Source organism: Ursus americanus, chromosome 16 (assembly GCF_024610735.1).
Source record: "Ursus americanus isolate L20-20 chromosome 16, mUrsAme1.1.p, whole genome shotgun sequence".
Classification (NCBI taxonomy): domain Eukaryota; kingdom Metazoa; phylum Chordata; class Mammalia; order Carnivora; family Ursidae; genus Ursus; species Ursus americanus.
In genome coordinates, this window is record NC_142142.1 from 11536209 (window position 1) to 11558729 (window position 22521).

General features: G+C 37.9%; 1 protein-coding gene across 6 annotated transcripts in view; it reads left to right on the top strand.

The window, feature by feature from the left end:
- ACER3 (alkaline ceramidase 3) overlaps nt 1-21561 on the top strand; it is a 176037-nt gene extending 154476 nt beyond the window's left edge. For 5 of the 6 annotated variants that reach the window (XM_045816290.2, XM_045816292.2, XM_087868175.1 and 2 more), the window contains 4 exons: nt 443-544; nt 7329-7433; nt 12638-12683; nt 13182-21561. In XM_045816290.2, coding sequence (XP_045672246.1) covers nt 443-544; nt 7329-7433; nt 12638-12683; nt 13182-13235 — 307 coding nt within the window. In that variant the 3' untranslated portion in view covers nt 13236-21561. The remainder of the gene's footprint in view (nt 1-442; nt 545-7328; nt 7434-12637; nt 12684-13181) is intronic. The other variant, XM_045816289.2, reaches the window with a different exon arrangement.
- The last annotated feature ends 960 nt before the right edge of the window (nt 21562-22521 follow it).

Consider the following 22521-nt stretch of genomic DNA (forward strand, 5'->3'; position numbering starts at 1 on the left):
CTTGTTTTGGGTAACTCACCAAGCCTCAATTTCCTTATCAGTGAAGTGCAAAGATTATAATACCTTCTTCACAGGGTTTATCTGAAGATTTTATTCATTTGCTTGTGTATCTAATTGACTATGGTGCCTGCCTGACACCAAGCAGGTGACTCAGTCAATGTTAGTTCTGTTCCAGCATCTGCTGCCTCTTCCAGGGGACTGTTGAAGTTATTGGGGGCCTTCAGATTACTTTTTGGAAACACTTAGCAAAGTCTTAATGGCACATTTTTTCTCATTTTTTTAATGGCTAAATGTAATAGGCAAATGTATTAGAGAATTTAATAGATAGGTTTGCTTTTAATACTAACGAAAACCTTTCCTTCTCATGAAAGCAGTGGCTTCAAGCTCTGATCATGACACGACTTAACAAAATTTCAGTTTGCTTTCCTTTTTTTCCCCACAGGGTTTATCCATGGCTCAGAGGACTGGGTTATACATCCTTGGGTATATTTTTAATGGGATTTCTGTTATGGAACATAGATAACATCTTTTGTGATTCACTGAGGTAAGATATATTTTCAATCTTTGAGAAATATTTTTAGAAGCAATCTATTAAGCAGAAAATTTCATAGGCATATAGAATTATTAGTGCCATGAAGTGAATTTTTGCCGTTGTTGAAATTAAATTCTGAGAATACTTGTTTAATTAACCTAAAAATTTGGACCTAAGACAATTTTGTAATATCTGTAGGGATTTTTGTGTGTATGTACCACAGAATTATAGAGTTGATCAGATGTTAATTAGGCCTCTGAAATCTCCCTAATCTGCTGTGTTGAAGAAATACTAATGATTTGTAAGAAGCATATAAGATACATGTATATGGGGCGCCTGGGTGGCGCAGTCGTTGAGCGTCTGCCTTTGGCTCAGGGCGTGATTCCGGCGTTCTGGGATCGAGCCCCACATCAGGCTCCTCTGCTGGAAGCCTGCGTCTTCCTCTCCTACTCCCCCTGCTTGTGCTCCCTCTCTCGCTGGCTGTCTCTCTCTCTGTCAAATAAATAAATAAATAAATAAAATCTTTAAAAAAAAATAAGATACATGTATATAATTTTGTACTTTAGTATACTTAATGTTATTTTCTAAGAAAGGCAAGTGTTTCTTTTACCATCTTGTCAACAATAATATATTGACTAGAGTTTGATTTTGCGTCTCTGCACCTTAGTCTGTCACTAAGATAAATATCTTTCTGGGCCTCAGTTTCCATAAACTGAACATGTTGAAGAGGTTAAACTAGTGGGTCCTTCCAACTCAAAATTTTGTGCCCTAAAGTTTTCCATAAGCACATAAATTGAAAAGCACAAGAGAGAGGCAATGAGCAGAATTCTGTGGGAAATCTGCAGGATGAATGACGTGGTCTCTTCAGCATAAATTGCAGAGGGGGTAAAAAAGGGAAGAGGAACATATAGATTAAAAGAGACTTAAGGGGCATCTGGGTGGCTCATTTGGTTAAGTGTCTGACTCTTGATTTTGGCTCAGGTCATGATCGCAGGGTGGTGAGATGGAGCCCTGTGTGTCAGCCTCTGCACTCATCACAGAGTCTGCATGGGATTCTCTCTCTCCCCCTGCCCCTCCCCCTACAGGTGCACACGCACTCGAGAGAAAGAAAGAAAGAAAGAAAGAAAGAAAGAAAGAAAGAAAGAAAGAAAATATTTAAAAATAAATAAGAGACTTAAGAGATAATACTGTATCAATCAAATGCAGTGTGTTGATTTTCTTTAATTCTGATTCAAGCAAACAAACTGCAAAACAAAATTTTAAATTTATGAGATTATTGGAACTTTAATCTATAATTGAATATTTTGTGATATTAAGGGATTATTGTTAATATTTTATGTGTGAAAATGGTATTACTGTTATGTTTTAAAGAGGTTTTTTTGGGTCACCTGGGTGGCTCAGTTGGTTAAGCATCTACCTTCAGCTCAGGTCATGATCCCAGGGCCCTAGGATCTAGTCCCACATCGGGCTCCTCGCTCAGCAGGGAGCCTGATTCTCCCTCTGCCTCCTGCTCCCTCTGCTTGTGCTCTCTCTCTCTCTCTTTCTCTGATAAATAAATAAAATCTTTATAAGAAAAGCTCTTCGTAAAAAAAATTTAAAAATAGATTTTTTTTTAGATTTATTTATTTATTTATTTATTTATTTATTTATTTATTAGAGAGCATGCACAAGCAGGAGGGGCAGAGGGAGAGGGAGAGAAAATCCCAAGCAGACTCCATTCTAAGTGCGAAGCCTGACTTGGGGCTTGATCTCATGACCCTGAGATCACAACCCCAAGATTACAACCTGAGTGGAAACCAAGAGTCAGTCACTCAACTGACTGCACCACCCAGGCACCCCTTTAAAGAGGTTTTAATTTTTTAGAGACACATACTGAAATATTTAGAGTTAAAATGATACAATATCTGGGATTTGCTTCAAAATATGGAAGGGGAGAAGTGGATGAGAGTCTAGGATTGGCTGTAAGTTATAATTGTTGAAGCTGGATTATGGGTTCATTATAATTTTGCCCACTTTTGCACATGTTTGAAATTTTCCATAATAAAAAATTAAATAAGTAAATGTATATTTTAAATGTACACAAACAAACAAGTAATATACCCTGCTTAGAAAACTAAGTTCTGAATGAATGGTTCTGAATCAGAATTACCCATCAGATGCCCCAGTGTTTACACTGCTGAGATAGTCATCATCCTCTGGGTAAGAGCCACTAAGAAATAAAGTAGGTTCTTAGACATGGTAGTTTTCTCAAAAATTCATAGGATATCTAGAGAAATAGTTTTACATTGATTTTTTCCCTTCTAATAAATGAGAATATTAATATAGTACATACTTAATCAAAAGATATAGAATTTGAGACTCAGCTGTGCCACTTGGCTTAGTGACTTGGGCAGCTTGGTCTCTGATTTTTAGGTTCCTCATGTGTAAAGCAAAAGTAATAATAGCTACCTCAAAGACTCACTATGAAGTGAAATAATATTTACAAAAGCACTTTATAGACTGTATGGTGCTCATCTAAGATGATGGTTGTATGTAGGGCAAGGAAAAGCATGTATTTGGTTCCTTGAGTGAATAGCTAAGTAGACCAATGTTTCCCAAATTGTGTTCCAGGAAACACTTGTTCCATAAAGTGTTAGCAAGATACTACTTGAAGAAAGTGTTCTGTCCAAAATTAGATTTAAAGCTAAAGACTATAGTAGTTAGAGATACAAACAGACATTATCTCATTCTTAAAGGGTCTATCCAACAAGAGGATCTAACAATTATAAATATCTATGCCCCCAACATGGGAGCAGCCAGCTACATAAGCCAACTGTTAACCAAAATAAAGAGATATATTGATAATAATACATTAATAGTAGGGGACCTCAACACTCCACTCTCAGCAATAGACAGATCATCTAAGCAGAAAATCAGCAAATATACAAGAGCTTTGAATGACACACTGGACCAGATGGACCTCATAGATAAATACAGAACATTCCACCCTAAAACAACAGAATACTCATTCTTCTCGAATGCACATGGAACTTTCTCCAGAATGGACCACATACTGTGTCACAAATCAGGTCTCAATCAATACCAAAAGATTGAGATTATTCCCTGCATATTCTTAGACACAATGCTTTGAAGCTAGAACTTAATCACAAGAAAAAATTTGGAAGAAATTCAAACACTTGGAAGCTGAAGACCATCCTGCTTAAGAATGTCTGGGTCAACCAGGAAATCAAGGAAGAACTTAAACAATTTATGGAAACCAAAGAAAACAAAAACACATCAGTCCAAAACCTATGGGATACTGCAAAGGCGGTCCTAAGGGGGAAATACATAGCCATCCAAGCCTCACTCAAAAAAATAGAAAAATCCGGAATATACAATCTATCTTTACAACTTAAAGAACTGGAGAAGGAACAACAAAGAAGGCCTAAGCCATGCATGAGAAGAGAAATAATTAAGATTACTGTACCAGAAATACAGTAGAGCAGATTAAGGAAACTGGAAGCTGGTTCTTTGAAAGAATTAATAACATCAATAAACCACAGGCCAGACTTATCCAAAAGAAAAGAGAAAGGTCCCAAATTAATAAAATTATGATTGAAAGGGGAGAGGTCATGAGTAACACCAAGGAAATGGAAACAATTATTAGAAATTATTATCAACAATTATATGCCGATAAATTAAGCAACCTGGAAGAAATGGATGCCTTCCTGGAAACCTATAAACTGCCATGACTGAAACAGGAAGAAATTGACAACCTGAATGGACCAATAACCAGTAACAAGATTGGAGCAGTTATCAAAAACCTCCCAAAAAACAAGAGTCCAGGGCCTGATGGATTCCTCGGTGAATTCTACCCAACATTCAAAGAAGAAATAATACCTATTCTCCTGAAGTTGTTTCAAAAAATAGAAACAGAAGGAAAACTTCCAAACTCATTCTATGAGGCCAGCATTACCTTGATCCCAAAACCAGGCAAAGACCCCATCAAAAAGGAGAATCACAGACCGATATCCCTGATGAATATGGATGCCAAAATTCTCAACAAGATCCTAGCTAATAGGATCCAGCAGTACATTAAAAGGATTATCCATCAAGACCAGGTGCCCTGGGATACAAGGGTGGTTCAACATTCGCAAATCAATCAGTGTGATAGAACATAATAAGAGAAGAGACAAGAACCATACAGTCCTCTCAATTAATGCAGAAAAAGCATTTGACAAAATACAGCATCCTTTCCTGATTAAAACTCTTCAGAGTGTAGGGATAGAGCATACATTCCTCAATGTCATAAAAACCATCTATGAAAAGCACTCAGCAAATATCATTCTCAGTGGGGAAAAGCTAAGAGCCTTTCCCTTAAGATCAGGAACATGACATGATGCCCATTCTCGCCACTATTATTCAGTATAGTACTAGAAATCCTAGCAACAGCGATCAGACAACAAAAAGAAATAAGGGGTATTCAGATTGGAAAAGAAGAAGTCAAACTCTGTATCTTCGTAGATAACATCATACTTTATGTGGAAAACTCAAAAGACTCCACCCCCAAACTACTAGAACTCATACAGCAATTCAGTAATGTGGCAGGATACAAAATCAGTGCACAGAAATCAGTTGCTTTCCTATACACTAACAATGTAACTGTAGGAAGAGAAATTAGGGAGTCGATTCCATTTACAGTAGCACCAAAAACCATGAGATACCTTGGAATAAACCTAACCAAAGAGGTAAAGGATCTATACTCCAGAAACTACAGAACACTTATGAAAGAAATTGAAAAAGACACAAAAAGATGGAAAAACATTCCATGCTCATGGATCAGAAGAATAAACATTGTTAAAATATCTATGCTACCCAGAGCAGTCTATACTTTCAACGCCATCCTGATCAAAATACCAATGCCATTTTTCAAAGTGCTGGAACAAACAATCCTAAAATTTGTATGGAACAGAAAAGACTCAGAATTGCCAAGGAAATATTGAAAAAGAAAAACAAAGCTGGGGGCATCACGTTGCCTGATTTCAAGCTATACTACAAAGGTGTGATCACCAAGACAGCATGATACTGGCACAAAAACAGACACATAGATCAATGGAACAAAATAGAGAGTCCAAATACGGACCCTCAACTCTATGGTCAACTAGTCTTCAACAAAGCAGGAAAAAATATCCAATGGAAAAAAGACAGTCTCTTCAATAAATGGTGCTGGGAAAATTGGACAGTCATATACAGAAGAATGAAACTCAACCATTCTTTTATACCATACACAAAGATAAACTCTAAATGGATGAAAGACCTCAATGTGAGACAGGAATTCATCAAAATCATAGAGAAGAACATAAGCCGTAACCTCTTTGACATTGGCCACAGCAACTTCTTTCATGACACGTCTCCAAAGACAAGGGAAACAAAAGCAAAAATGAACTTTTGGGACTTCATCAAGATAAAAAGCTTCTGCACAGCAAAGGAAACAGTCAACAAAACAAAGAGGCAACCCATGGAATGGGAGAAGATATTTGCAAATGATATTACAGATAAAGGGCTGGTATCCAAGATCTATAAAGAACTTCTCAAACTCAACACCTGAAAAACAAATAAGTCAAAAAATGGGCAGAAGATATGAACAGACACTTTTCTAAAGAAGACATATGAATGGATAACAAACACATGAAAAAAATGTTCAACATCATTAGCTATCAGGGAAATTCAAATCAAAACCTCATTGAGATACCACCTTACACAGTTAGAATGGCAAAAATTGACAAGGCAGGAAACAACAAGTGTTGGAGAGGTTGTGGAGAAAGGGGAGCCCTCTTACACTGTTGGTGGGAATGCAAGTTGGTGCAGCCACTTTGGAAAACTGTGGAGGTTCCTCAAAATGTTGGAAATAGAGCTACCCTATGACCCAGCAATTGCACTGCTGGGTATTTACCCCAAAGATACAGATGTAGTGAAAAAAAAAAAACGCCATATGCACCCCAATGTTCATAGCAGCAATGTCCACAATAGCCAAACTATTGGAGTGGAAGGAGCCGAGATGCTCTTCAACAGATGAATGGGTAAAGAAGATGTGGTCCATATGTACAATGGAATATTACTCAGCCATCAGAAAGGATGATTACCCAACATTTGCATCGGCGTGGATAGTACTGGAGGAGATTATGCAAGTGAAATAAGTCAAGCAGAGGACAATTATCATATGGCTCATCTCATGGAGATGAATCATGAGAGACTGTGAACTCTGGGAAACAAACTGAGGGTGTCAGAGGGGAGAGGGGTGGGGGGATGGGTTAGCCCAGTGATGGGTATTAAGGAGGGCACGTATTACCTGGAGCACTGGGTGTTACATGCAAACAATGTATCACGGAACACTACATAAAAAACTAATGAAGTACTGTATGGTGACTAACATAATAAAAATAAATAAATAAATGGTTCTGTCCATTAGCACATTACCTAAAAGAAAATGAAAATAACTCTTATATAGTTCTGCTGGGACTTCTCAAAACCTTCATTCTATTAATAGACATTGCAGTCTCCAAGAGGGCAATAAACTATGTACTATTTTCTATATTTTTTCTTTGAGCACAGAATCAATTCTTCATGGAACTTCTGCTAGGAACACTATTCCTCAAAATATACTTTGGAAAACAATATGCAGACTACAGCTAACAAGGAAATTAAATAATTGCCATATCTGAGAATAACATTTCAAAATGCTAAAAGGCTGTCAGCATTAGTTGCTAAATATTGAAAAAATAATAATACAGTGATTTCTTTTCCCCTCTTTACACAGGAACTTTCGAAAGAAGGTGCCACCTGTCATAGGGGTTGCCACACAGTTTCATGCATGGTGGCATATTTTAACTGGCCTTGGTTCTTATCTTCACATCCTTTTCAGGTAGGAAATAGAGACTTTTTTTTTTTTTTTAGCATAGTATTGAAGTGTTTTTTCCTTTACCCTTCAAATAGGATGGTGTAAACATAAAACGTCAGAGACAAATATCAAGAACTTGATGTTCTAGGTTTCCCTCTGCCCCTGGGTGACCTTAAGCAAGTCCCTACCCTCTCTGAAGCTTAGTTTTCTCATCCATTTTTTTTTTAAGATTTTATTTATTTATTTGTCAGAGAGAGAGAGGCTGAGCAAGCAGGGGGAGCAGCAGGCAGAGGGAGAGGGAGCCCGATGTGGGACTCAGTCCCAGGACCCTGGGATCATGACCTGAGCCAAAGACAGACGCTTAACCGACTGAGCCACCCAAGTGTCCCTAGTTTTCCTTAAAGGGAGATAGTTATACTAACTGACCTCTGACACGTGGTCTACATTTTAAGTAATCATTCATTTCCATTTTTAGAGCAAGTAGTATGTAAACATTTCCATTTCTTGTTTATCAACATATCTTTGTTTATAGAGAACAAATTTAGAGGGGAAAAAGCAGCCAGAGTAGCAGACTGGGAAAGCGTGAGTATCAGAAGTCCCCAGCTTAATTTGTCTCCTTCCCTGAGATAAATTGGTTGCCACTTCTCTTCCCTTGCTCAAGAGTCTGTTGGAAGTCAATCATTTACAACAAAAATGAAATTAGAATTCTCTCTGATCACACTATTCAAATAATGCCTCCATATCATTCTCCCTTTACCAGGCCTTATTTTTCTTCAAAACATTTATGAACAGTTATATATATTTGTTTGCCTCCACCAGCTAGACTTAAAGTTCCTTGAGATAAGGGACTTTATCTTATTCACTGCTACCCTCTCAAATGCTTAGAACAATACCTATCAGATAGTAAGCATTCAGTATATATTGTTAAATGATTTAATGAATGAATGTGTACCTACTGATCTCTTTACTAGGGGATCAGAATATGTTTAATCTCAAATTCTTCTCAAGAGTTGAAAGAGCTGAAATATTTCTAGAAAGGGAAAGAAAATTTTCCTTTGAACCAATGTGAAAATTTACTCAACTGAAATTTGTAGAATACTTCCTCAAAATAACATTTGCATCGCACCTCTCTGGAGATCAGCTTATTTAGGCAACCTGACTTATCTAAAATACAACTACCTGAGAATTATGGAAAAAGAACTTCTGGGCAGCTAAATAAGAATCATTGCATTTATGCTGTGAAGAGCTCAAGGTTATTAATCATGGAAGAGCTCTTAGACTCTGTCAGTATATTTCTCTTACTTTTTATAACCGGTTACTACGTTGATTATTTGGATTCTCAGCCCATAGCACATTAGAAATAGCTAATTTAACAGGGAAGGGATAGGCAACGTTTGAGGAAATTGAAAAATGATGGAAAAGGAGAAAGAAGAATAACTATAAAATGAGCCTGAGAATTACAAACGTAACACTGCCCGGGAGGTCCCGAGGACATTACTGCCGCGTGATACAATACAGTAATAAAGGTCTCTAATAAATAAGTGAAAGTCTACTCATCCCATGCTATTTTAAAAGGTTAGGGTTCCCAATTCCCACTTCCCTTTTTCACCTTTCCCTTTCCATCTCCCTTTCACTTTCTCCTTCTGTCCTCCTGATATGGAAACCCTTCAGGGAAGTGGGGTAATGAGGGGAAGAAGTGCTGTGCTGAGGTGGCAACATTCAGTGTCTAAGGAGCGAGGAAAGGAGGTCAGAGGTAGCAGCATGCTGAGCTTCCGAGAAGATCTGATGGTGACGGGGAAGTGGCTGCTGTGCACTGCACGGAAGCACAGTGTTGAGGGGAAGGGATATGGCAGGGTGGGTGGAGGAGGTGGCCGGAGTTAGGAAATGGGTTACACTGAACAAGTAAATCATTGATTAAACAGTAAGTAAATATATTGGGGATAGCAAAACCTGATTTCTCCACTGTCTCAGAAGGGATTTACAAATACGGAAGGAAGGAAAGCTAGACAGAATCTTGAGGAGGTTAGACTGGAATTTAAACTATCAGGGGCACCTGGGTGGCTCAGTCATTTAAGCGTCTGACTTGGGCTCAGGTCATGATCTCAGGGTCCTGGGATTGAGCCCCACATCAGGCTCCCTGCTGACTGAGGAGTCTGCTTGTCACTCTCCCTCTCCCTCTGTTCCTCCCCTCACTCCCACTCTCTCTCAAATAAATAAAAATCTTTAAAAAATATTAGCGTGAGCTCATGAGTGTGTGACACGAACATAAATGTACACACAGATATGGAAAAAGATGTGTGTGTTGTATAAATTATAAATATATGTGTATACATATGTTTACACATCCATGTATTGCCTAGCTCTGTGAACCCCTGTGAGGGCTGAAAGGCAAGCTTTGGCCTTCTAAACCAGAGATAGTGTCAGTATCAAAATTAAATAGCAAGGGTTTCAAGTTACAACCCATTGAATAAAATGAGAATCTGTGAGTGCATACTAATATAAATAAATGAGGAGAAGGGAAAGCTCTTCCTTACAAAAGAATGCCAAATAACAAATGTAGAAGGAACAATGGACATGAATGATCACCATTTGGCAACCATCTTAGGGATAGTTGATATGTATTATTTATCAGTGGATGCTCTGGCTGAGAGGGGGGAGTATGATGAGGAACACATACTGGTGTAATTTAGATGTTCTCCCTATGAAATACTAATACAAAGGGGGAGATGGTGACTTTACAGTGAAGAAAACTGGCAGCAACCAACTTGACCCTGCATTTAAGGTTAACATTGCCCATGACAGAGCAGGTCATTATGGTGTATGTATCTCCTGATAAAATGCACTGAAATGAGCTCAGCATCATTGCTTTAGTATTCCTGCCAAAAATGCATGGCCTGGGTCTGGTTATGAGGAAATATTGATGGACCTATGTTGAAGGTCCTTCTACAGAATGAAAGTCCTATACTTTTTAAGACTATCAAGTTCATGAGACAAGGAAAAACTGAAGACCTGTTCTAGTTAGAAAAAAATTGTTAAGATATGAAAACTAAATGCAGTGCGTGTTTCTGGATAGCAACCTGGATCAGAAAGGAAAAAAAGGAGAAATTATTGGGACAGTCAACAAAATTAGTTACAATGAAGTCTTGAGTTGGATGTTAGCATTGTATTAATTTCCTGAGTGGAAGGGTTGTATGTATTATAGTAATTTAGGACACTGTCCTTGTTTTATGTGATACATATTGGAATATTTAGGGGTGATGGGCATCATGTCATACAAAGATGGGCAACATGTCATACATGTATAGGATAATATATACACTTGGACATGTGTTTGTGTGTGTGTGTAAAACAAATGTGGTTAAATGATAACAATTTGGCATCTGGGAGACAGGGATACGGAATTCTTCCTACCAACCTTGCAACTTTCCTGTAAGTTTGAAACTGTTTTTAAATTTAAAAAATAACAGAGGAGAGGGAAAGGCCAGTCCTCCAGATGATGAGGGGGGTGAGGGGGGATATTTGGTGTAAATAAGCAAATAGAAAACTGATCGTCTAAATGGTAATCAAAATGCCTTATAAAACAGAATATCCATTTTTGTGAAAAAGTGACGGCTAAATATATATATGTGCTCAAAAATACTTAATTATCTTTGTGAGGGTATATGTTAACTGGTAAGTACCAGCATTTATCTCTCGAGTGAAGGTACCAGGTAGGAGACAGACCTTTTTACTATGTACTCTTTCAAATCATTACCAAATGATTATATTACCTATTGAAAAAAAAAATTTAATAAAACAGTGAGATATTTTTTATAACCATTAAGTGAGCTCTGTAGTATTTTGAAATTTCCTACTGCAGTCTTTAGTTGCAGTGAAATGCTATGATCACCCATTACTTGTCATTGTAAATTGATGTAACCCATTTGGAAAGAAATTCGATACTATATGTGTTTGTGAAAATAAAATATTTATATTTTTTATCCCAGTTATTATATTCCTTGGAATTTATCCTAAACAACCCAGAAAAGTGAAAATGTGTGTGTACACTCAAATACGTTTATTACAGTGTCACTTAATTAGCAAAGCAACAATGATAACAGAAGAAAAATAAATTACCCAATAAGGTAGAATTATAAAGTAAATTATAGTATATCTTTTATTCAGCCGTTTAAAATTATAAATGTGAAAATTTTATAACACATAGAAAGATATTTGCATAATTTTGACTTTTAAGTGAAACAGACTAAAATCATATGTAGGTAATTTATTAATCCTGTGTAAAAACTAATTTGTATGGAGACAAGGGTTAAAGTAAATACAGAAAAAAAATAAAGCATTTTGACTATATTTGGTGGCAGCATTTTGACTTACTTTTTTTTTGTTTTGTTTTCTATTAATGTTAAAATGTTTTACTTTGATTTTTCTTTAAGGAGGCAGCGAAGATAGAATATGTTTTAGACATATTTCATCCTAAATAACTAAAATAAAAGAAGCTTGGGTATTGAAGCTTCAGTTTTGGAAATTTTGGTTTTTTGGGTACCTCATTGAATGAAGTATGCAAATAATATTTCAGAGGGATGATTTGAGAATTATTAATAATACAACACATGTGCCCTTTTAAGACTTAAGTACTGTACAAATGTTTGTTTCAAACAAAGAGTTAACACAGGGAAGTAAAAAGATCTGAGCTTGGAGCTTTGCTCCATCCCTTCATAACTGTGTAACGATCTTAGCCAAGTTATTTACTTGCACTGATTTAGAATCCAGTCTCGTCTTCATAGGTTACTTATTCTAAAGGCTACTGTGAGGAAGACTTTCGTGGCCTTCCTGATTATCTCATACCTGTATTGTAATCCTTCTGGAGCTGGTATAACCACTTCCAAAATATTCTAAGAATACTCTACTTTAATCCTTGCTACCATATATCTTCGAAGATGAAACTGGCAATTATGATATGAATCATCAAGTATGAGTGGAGTGCTCCCCACTAAACTACAAACATCCTGAGGTCACAGTCTGAGAATATTCATTTCTGCCTTCCTTAGCATCTTGCCAAGTGTTCTGCATAGAGTAGCTGCTCAGAAGACGGTTGCTAAATGAACAAAGAATCTGCTAGTGTTGTTTTTTTTTTTTTGTACAGAGGCACTATGGTTAAATTTGTCAGTAAGCCAGTTTTTATTAATTAAAAATTAATCTGAAGAGCTTTCCCCCCTCCCCTTTTCTTTCAGTTTATATACAAGAACTCTTTACCTGAGATATAGGCCAAAAGTAAAGGTAAGTTCCCTTCCTGGGGTGGGTGTGTGTGCGTGTGTGCCCGCATGTGGATGTGTTGGGAGAGGCAGGGTATTGGGAGGATGGTCCACAGATGGAAGAAGGGGGTGGGGTGGAAAGGTAGTAGATAGAGTGAACCAGATGCTCTTGAATCCTAGCTCTTGCATGTACTGCTCTATGACCTTGGCCAAGTCTGTTCTCTTTAAGCCTTAGTTTTTCAACAATAAAATGAAGCTGTTAATAGCTACATTACAGAGTTGTTTTAAGAATCTGAGATGATTAAAATGCCCAGCTCCATGCCTGACAAAATAGAAGCTTAATCCATTAAATAAATTAAATAAAAATAGTTTCTGAGATCTGGTGCAAGTCTGGAAGGACCATGCCATACTCAGGCTACTAATACCAGGACAGTTGTTAGCACACCTAGCTCATAGGTTCTTTTTCAGGGATAACACGCAGCAGTTACCTTCTTTCATTTTGTCCTCACTTGTTTCCAAACAGTTTCTCTTCGGAATCTGGCCAGTGATCCTGTTTGAGCCTCTAAGGAAGCACTGATGAATTATTCCACCAAGAAAACAAAAAAGCACCTACCATAGGTCTGGCCAAGTGAATAAGGAAATCCTTAAAGATCTACACATTCAAATATATCATGACCATCAGAGCAAAGGAGTGACTTTCTGAGTAATGCTGCCAGTCACACAGAGAATAAGGAATGGGGCTTGTTGGATGTTTAGTGTCTTTATCTCATTGTCCTTCTCCTCCTCACCCTCACCCTAAGATGTTTAAAAAGACACAGACATGATGTGTGTGTATATACTTGAGTGCTGGAAAAATGAGGCTTTTCTTAACAGGTTAACAATTTGTGTGGGTCATAGGAAATTAACTTTTTTCCCTTTTTTGATAAAGTTTGCATGTGAATTATACTTTGCTTAATAGTTGACTAAATAATCAAAACAGCTAAGTACTGGCAAAACCCCATATCCAGATGGTGAGCCGTGGAACCAGCACTTAGTGCTGTCAGCCTTGGTTTATATTCTTGTCATAGTAACCTCATGAATGGTTTTCCAGGGTGAAAAAGAGCCATCTGTGGGATTCTGGTAGTTCTTCGCTGTCTGCCTTTGTGCTCCTCAGTATGTCGTGAGCAAGCTCCAACCTGCCACCAGGTTCCATACCTGCCGTATCCCAGATTTGCAGTTTGCTCTGAGGTGTCTGGGTGCGGCCACAGCCAATCTGAGTTGGTGGGTCACCTTATAATATTTATGATGACCATGAGGACACCTGTAGAATGTTATACCTTCAGCCAGCTAAAGGTGTTTTCTCAGTTTTCTTTGATCTTTGCAGATCTTTAAGTTTTCACTGGCTTTATGGCTAGGCAAACATGATTGGTGGTCTGGCCTACCCCCCATATTCCATCCTCTTAGTGTAACTTACTTGAAGTTACCTGTGAATGTTGTTACACTCTTGACTTTTTAAATTATGCCATATTTTCCAGTTTTTGGAGAGGCTATGGTTATGCCCAGGGAAATGTTTCGGGTTAACTAGAGCTAAAATGACCCAGGATCCTATTTACCTAAAGCTTATTAGGATATCTGCACCTTCATTTTTTGAAGGAAATAGATATGAGTTGAGAACAGCTCTAACGTACTTGAACTTGTAACAGAACTCACCAAAATTAAAGTGCTAAGAAATGGCAGTGAAATATCATTGTAAGGCAGCTAGTTCTAATTTGGGTTTGAATGTATAACAAATTGGATCACTTTTCACAAGTATAACACCTATCTGGAGTAAAAAGCTTATTTGACCCCTTTGCTGATGTATCACCATATTTGTAGCTCCACACCATTTAGCATTTTTGCAACTTTTTCCTGCTCATGCATTATAAAATCCAGATTGTTTTTACCACGTGGTGACATTGACCAGATTAAATCCTGAAGCTACAGCTTCAAAGGGAAAGTCATTTTTTTTCTTATGCAAAGGTATAAAACACTCCTGTCATTTCTCCAGTATCCAGTAAGTCTCCTTGGTACAAATTAAAAACCAATACAAATTTTGTTGTTTTTCTTCACCGACTAGCCTTAGTTTTAGTCGAAATAGTATTTTCCTTACCTTAGCATGCCAACATGCCATTAGGCTGATACTTCTGCCTACCTTTATGATCCTCCAGCAAGAAAAACCCTTGCCAAAACAGATCTAGAGACCTTTGGTTGTGCCTTAAGAAAATCTAAGTCTAAGCCGTTCCAACACACAGCCCGCAAAACTGTTCTTTTGCCACAAGATTCTGACTGCTGGCTACGCTTCACATGCAGCTACCTGGGCTATCAGCCATCTTACATTTTTTTATTAAGTTCATTTGTTTCACACCATTGTCTTTTCGTACTTTTCACTCAAGATACACTTCTGTGTAAAGAATCTATGTGGCAGCAAAGGCGCAACCTTCCTGACCGTGCAGCTAGCGAGGTGCAGCTGAGTTTCTGTGTGTCCCAGTCACACAGGGCGTGGAGAGCCCCCCACTGACACGGGGGTCCTTTCCAGCAGCTTGCTGAATGAGCAGTTCAGCCACAACCCCCTGTAGTCGCTTGAAGAAAGTTGTCCAGCACCTCTGGAGAAGCATGGCCACTGCTGGATGACTTGTATTGCTGTGGCCAGTTCTTCAGAGACCCTTGTTCCTGCTGTGAAAACAGTGACATGAAAGCAGAAAGCATCTTAGAAGTGTTGAGCAGAAAGCAGAGACCGAATCCAGACTCTTAACTCTCCAAGTTAGTCTGTGCCTCACATACGGCTCTCTTTCTAGCAGCCTAAGTATTTGCACACTCAAGACTGTTTCTGTGCCGTAGCAAGTATTACGGAAATACTGCTGACCTTCAGGATATCACTACATCGACTTTATTTCAACGCCTTTATTTTTCCCTTCTAGGATTCTGGGTGGGCATTATAGGGTTGGATTACTACCGCCCCCCACTTCCCTTTATTTTCTTGGCAGACTTCCTGAAAACCTGTTTTCTGCTGAGCAAACAGTAGTTTGTTTACACATCATCTGATGGGAAAGGTGCTCCCCTGTGAGTCCTATAGCAAATTACCTTCCAGAAAACACTAATACCTTAAGAAGACTGAAAGAAGCAGTTTGCTTGCACATCTTAATGTCCTGCCATTTTCAAAAAAATTGAAAGCAATTTGACTTTTTTTTTTTTTTTAAGGAAAAACTGTGTGAAAGGTGGTTGGACTCATCTGGTTAGTCACTCTCGCCACCCCTCCCCACCTTGGTGCTTTCATGAAACGTTGCCAACACCCGAAGTGATCTCTTTTATCCTTGCATTATTTTATAAATTGATGATTGGTGATAAATTGATGAGAAACATTCGTTTTGGAATAATTTACAAATGAGAACCCCAAATAGTGGTATTTGGTTTAGCAGAATTAGATAAAATATTATGGTTTACCCTAAATGCACAAGTTCTAGGACTGTTAAACTAGGCTTTCATTACACTAAGAAGGTTTTTTTAATACTAAAGAGGAGGTAGGAGTCAATATCAAGAGACCAAAAACTTTAGGTACACAATGCGTGAAAATCTTTAAATGCCTGAAAAAACTAAGTTCTACTTTTTTCTGAAGATTTTATTTTTAAGTAATCTCTATACCCAACGTGGGGCTCCACCTTCCACCCCTGAGATCAAGAGCCATGTGTTCTACTGACTGAGCCAGCCATGTGCCCCAAAACTAAGTTCTGTTTTAATGCCAACTCCTTCAGAATTTAGCCAATGCCCCTTAAAGTATAATGATTTAGCTTAAGGTTTTCTTATGAGCCCTGTGGGTTCCATATCACTTTGCTCTTGAAAAAACTAATTTGTTGCTAAGTTGCACAGTTGTAGCTCTCAAGTCCACATTTCCATGACAGAAGAAATTCTTTTAACCCTGTGGTTTATGATGTGCTACTGGATACATATTTATATGAAACGGGTGTTTCCAAGAGAATCCGTTATAATTGGAATTTGCAAGTATGTGGCAGTTTGTAGATCTGCCTGGGTCTTACATTTTGCATCTTATCAGTGCCGTAATATAATTAGTTTGATGACTTTGTCTTGTTTTTCAGTGTCTAAAATTACAGCTTATTCACTATGCTGTAAACATTTGGAAATAATGAGTAAAATTTGGCTAAAAGCTAAACCCCTTTGTAGAGGGGGCTGTAAAGTGGGAAAAAAAAAGTCATGACCCACCTGAATGGGAAACTTCAACGCTGTTTTTTATGCTGTTGGACTTCCTTTAAGAATAAGAAACTTCTAAATGTCTAACTGTGGTTGTAGATGAGAAGTTGGCAGTTTTGCTGAGGTTCATGTGAACATGCCACTTGATTTAACAGTTTCTCCTGCTGGGGAGAAAAACCTCTCCACCCTCTTAGATCTAGTAGTTAGGGGCCTGTGAATTAAACTGATTGTCAAGAGAAAATGTAGATTTTTTATTCATATCTGTGCACAAGAATTCAGAGGAAAGGGTGACTCAACAAGGCATAATTCGGGCTCGTGTGCTTTCTCAATAAGGGGAGGGGAGAAAGGGCACTTAGGGGAGAACAAATGGCTTTCAGAAAGGATAAATAGGTCCTCTGGAGAAAGAAGGGAGATATGATAGTTTTGTGACAATGACAATGTCTGCTTAGTTGTGGCCCCACAAGTCTCAGGGAGAGAATTTGCAACAGTTGAGTTCTTTGGGGGAGGTTCTACTTTGGGGCAGATAGAGGGAGTGCAGAAGAGCTTCTTCCTGCATCTGCTGAGTCTCAGATGCCCTTAGCTCAAAATAATTGTTATTATTATTATTATTGTTATTATTATTATTATTATTATTATTATTATTATTATTATATTAATGCCACAGTGGTGTATTCTGGACCCCTTTATTTCCCCCATCTAAAACTTCCCAAGGTGTTTCAAGGAGCAGAAGCTGAGGTAGTGGCTGAGAAGAGATTCAGGTTAAAAGCTGGGAGGTAAGAGATATGCAAAGGGAAAGAAAGCAGAGACATATGGATAAAGAAAAGGAAAAACCAAAACTAATAGTTGGAGTGGATTATAAACTCAGTTTCTTGAGTTCAGAGAGAGTCAACCCAAATGATTTCTAGATACTAGTCTTGAAATGTCTTTAAGTGGCAGAGTCACAATGGTAGTGGCAATCTCACAGTCGTGGGCATTTCTTGGAGCTCAGAGGACCATGTTCTGGTGAACTTCCCGAGTGGCCCAAACTGTTGGGATAAAGCCTTTAAGGTTCCCTTCAGCTTGCAGGGCTTTGGAAAACAGTTTAGTTCTTAGTGGTGCCAAGTCAGGAGGGTGGAAGAAAGTTGGAAAAGTTAAGTGCTGACAAAGTGCACAAGATGGCAGGATTCAGCTTACAAAGAGGTGAAAATAGCTCAAGGACAATGAACAGGACTAGAATCTGATAATCCGCAATGGTGGGTTATAGTTTTCCATTGAAACATAAAATTTCTCTGTAATCACCCCCATTTTTATCAAAGATAATCAAGGTAAGACTATTTTTGTTAGCAAAACAAGTCGTCTCATCAAACTTGGCCTGATTGTTTATGTAAATGTAGCAAGAATGGTAATTGACAACATAGGCCTTTTTAATTTTGTTTCGCTGGAACTTCTATTAGGAATCTCAGATTGGACTTTTAAAAGGCTCAAGGCTAGGAGAATTTGCCATCAGACTTCACTTGTAGTACCCACAGATTTGGATGAATTCCTTCTCAAGGTCCCCAAAATATCCTAAGTTTTCTGAGCCTGCCAGAAAGTAGCCTTCCTTACTCAACTGTAAGGCTGGGAATCCTGTAAACCAGGTGCCAGGTGGGTTTTCCAGGAAGGCTTTATAAGCACTGGCTCCTTAAAGTCCATCTTAGTTTCTTAAACCTGGTCATCTCTGATGCTATGCACACCATTCTCATACATGACACTCCATCAGAGCCTAATATAACCAGTGTTTCCGGTTGTGTCCTGTTATTAGAAGAACAAATTCTTACTGAACTTACTCAAATAACTATATTGCCATGAAAATAATTTCAGAAAGGGTTTCCAAATTTTGGATGGATCAGGCAGGGAGAAAAAGGTAAATGTTTTGTTGTTGTTTACAAAGACATAATCTACTAAATTGCTATAATTTATAGATAGCTTAAGAGAAAGAGGGTTTCTTAAATCCAGAAAATGAAACATTAAAGAACCAGCAATATTCTGAACAAAGGTCATTCTTTATCAGGCTACTCAGTGCCATGTGATAAATTCAGGTGTTTCTTAGTTTGGGATTTTATGAACCTATGAGCTTTTCTATTTGTTCTAAAAATCATTAATCCAGGGTATGATCTTAAAATTACCTGAACAATGACATCAGAAGCCTGTACCCCAGAGCACATGCTAGAGTCTTACTGTGGGTCCCTGAGACAATCCTTTTTTATTGAAGATTAAGCCCTGCAGCTGATTACAAGAGTTTTCAGGAAGACATCAGAATAGAATAGTATCTGTGAGCGACAAAAGGCTTTAAATGGCCATGGTTTAAGATTTGATGAGAGTTCTTTATAATGCAGTTGACAAGGAAATGTAATTGTCTCTGTGACATTCAACATTTCAAGATAATGGAAGTTATGAATGATCACATTCTGCCAGGATATGGACAGCTAGGACATTGACAAATTTCCAATAATCCAAGAAACGGTGTCCTTTTAATGGGGAATTTCAACCTGTAGTTTTGCATCCGTATACTACTGAGCTCATTTCTTTAAAAAAAATAGATTATAAATAAATGTATTCAATCTCAGCCAGTTTGCCCACATGAATAAGATATCCCCCCCCTTCTCTCTCTCCCCTCCACCCCCTGCCCCCTGCCCTTTTCGGCAGACCCTTTACAACTTTATGCCCATGCAGGATTTTGTCCTTTCCCCTTCCTCATTCTGGAACAACCTTTCAACAACCTCTGTGCACCTACTTGAGGACAAAATTGCTCTTCTTTTTTCCTTAACAAAAACACATCCTTCATTTCTTTCAGGCCTTTTGAGATTGCTTCCTTTCTGTATTGTTTCTAGTATTTTTGACTTACATGTATTGATTAGCATTCTTAGCCCTTAGTAACCTTTATTTCCAGTGAAAATGAGGAAGTCATCAGTTGTGAATTGTCACATACCAGCATTCTGTGCATTAGCACATTTATGAATGTCCCACTTCAATTTCTAGAGGCATATGTGTCTTCATAGTACAGTTTCTTCATGTGATGAAAGAACATGTTTATTAACAGGCCCAAATATCTTTAGTCAAAATAATCTTTAAGCCAAATAACAGGTCCAAATATCTTTAATCAAAAATAAGTCAGAAGATAAACTTATGTTTAGTAATTGACATTTCAGTATTTTATTTTATTTGGAAATGACCTAGACACAGACACAAACAACTGCTTCACTTGAAATTCGAACTGAAGATAAAACCCTGGCTTGAGACAGTAAACTTTGACGTTGGATAATGAAACCTTCACATCATTGAGGGAAAAGTGGAAAACGTGTAAGGGATAGCAAGTTTCGCCAAGCAACAGTTCTTTCCCTGATAGGCAATCAGAGCAGCTAAGGAGAAGACCGGGCACTAAAGAATGTAAGTAGAATTATTAGCTACAGAATTTCTGCTGTAACAGACGTAGACTTGGCCATTTGCAGTAAGCAGTACCAATCCCCATTTTAGTTCACTTTCAATAGCCAGTGTTGTTTCACGAGACCTTCATTTATTATCAAATCCAGCAAATGACTACCTGTTTTGATTGGCAGCTAGTGTAGAAAATGATCACAAGAATATTTCTCCTAGAAGACCCTAAAAACAAAAACTTTGTCACGGGTGACCTAAAATTGCCCCACTCTGTTTAGCTCAGCAGCTGTTGCTATTACAGCACCAGCCACAGGTCATACTTTGCTCACAACTCCTTTTCAACCCTTCTTAACAAGACCTGCTTCATTGCTTTAAAGAATACAATGCTGATACTTGAACTAGATTTAGTCGCTGGTGATTTATTCACAAAATTGTCATAAAAGAAGCTTTCTTTGAAACTGCTGACAATGTCTTTGCAGAACATCACTTTTACACTGAGTTTGGAGAAGTAACTAAGATTGCATCAGAGCACATTTCTTAGGGAGATCTTTAAGCACGTAAATATAGTTCACTACAGATACTCATTCTGAGGTCATCTGCACCTTAAAGAAAATGATAAAAATGTTTTATGGTATCATATGGCTCTAGACCGGGGTGGGCAAACTATAGCCCACAGACCAACCCAGCACTTGTATGGCCTGCAAGGTAAGAACGATTTTTACATTTTAAAATTGTTTAAACATTCAAAAAGAAAGACGAATATGCAACAGAGATGTATGTGGCCTGCGGTGCCTCAAATACTCACTATCTGGTTCTGGGAGTTTGCCTCCTCTTCTCTAGGCCTTCAGCAAATAACTCCATAATGGAAATACAGTATAGTACTTGCCAGTGCACTTCTCTGCAGGATGGTTCCAGTGTGTATTCATCAGAATGAAAATATTTTATACATTTAAGACCTCTCTCGCTTCTTTGTTGAATGTAATAGCATTTGTGTTTAAATATTTACACCATAAACTTATTTTTTCGTACCAGTTTTACTAGATCTTTAATGGCCTGCTGCAAAGTGCCTAAACCTTTGAATAAAGTTACATGATTTTGTTTTCATTATGAAGGGAATTACATTCCATACTGTAAAGTCCAAAGATGCTAGTTGCATTCACTTTTTAAGCTGACTTCCAAAAAGTTGAGATCTTTTGACCATCTTCCCTCACGCCATATAAAATATGTCGTGTGGCAGCTGTCAAGGAACTAATAAGCTCTCACAGTCATGGGTACTTTTTTTTTTTTAACTTTCTAAAAGGAAAAGTTCAAAGTCCTTTCCACCATTAGTCCTTGTTTCCTTTTGGCTTTTCTTTTTAGAGCTTAAGTACTTAATACCAATTAATAAGTCTGTTTCAATAAATAGGTATTATTAAATCAGTTTCTGTTTAATGTACTGATGAGGCATTGTCTACTGTCCACCATTTCCACACATGTAGTATTTCTGAGTTGTTAATGTGACAGATAAACCGTTCACGTTAATATAAAGGTTCCTAGTTTCCTTTTGGTGCATGTGTCTGTTCTACTAGCAATTATTTACTAAGCATAGGTTGTACTGAACCTTTACAAGGAACTAACCATTTTCAGATGATCTCAGATCTGCTTATTGACTTTTTCCATTTGATTTGCCAATACCACAATCATTTTTCTAGAAGATAGAATTATGTATTTTTATCTAATCTGCTATAATCTAGGCTATGTTTCATTATCTCTCTAGGTGAAAGTATTAAAATGATAACTTTTGAAATAAGACTTCTGGTAATGTTTTACCCTGGTTTATATTAATATATACATTTATATAAAGGTAGGGCCACCATGTTTAGTTGTACGGTCTGTGCACTGCACAAAGCACCCACTTGAGGGAGGGGGGTTAGTGGAGGCCAAAATCTAACCTGTGCTCAGCTTGTCGAGGTATGTGCCTTGGTAGGGTTGCATCTTGGGACACCCTTTTCCAGTTTCTGGGTGAAACGGTCTGTATAGGCCAACAGCAATCCTGTTCACGGGAAAGATCTTCTTTATCCTTAGCGTTTTGAACTATGCCGCAGTACCTTTCTACTCCAAGCCTAGATAATTTGCAAAGCAAAAGCTAGTTAAACATTTATGAATATACAGCGTTCTCAACTTTAGGAGCTCTGGAGTAAACACAGGAACCCTACAGCTTCACACAACAAAGGGGTACAGATCAAAAACAGAAAAAACATACTGGGGCG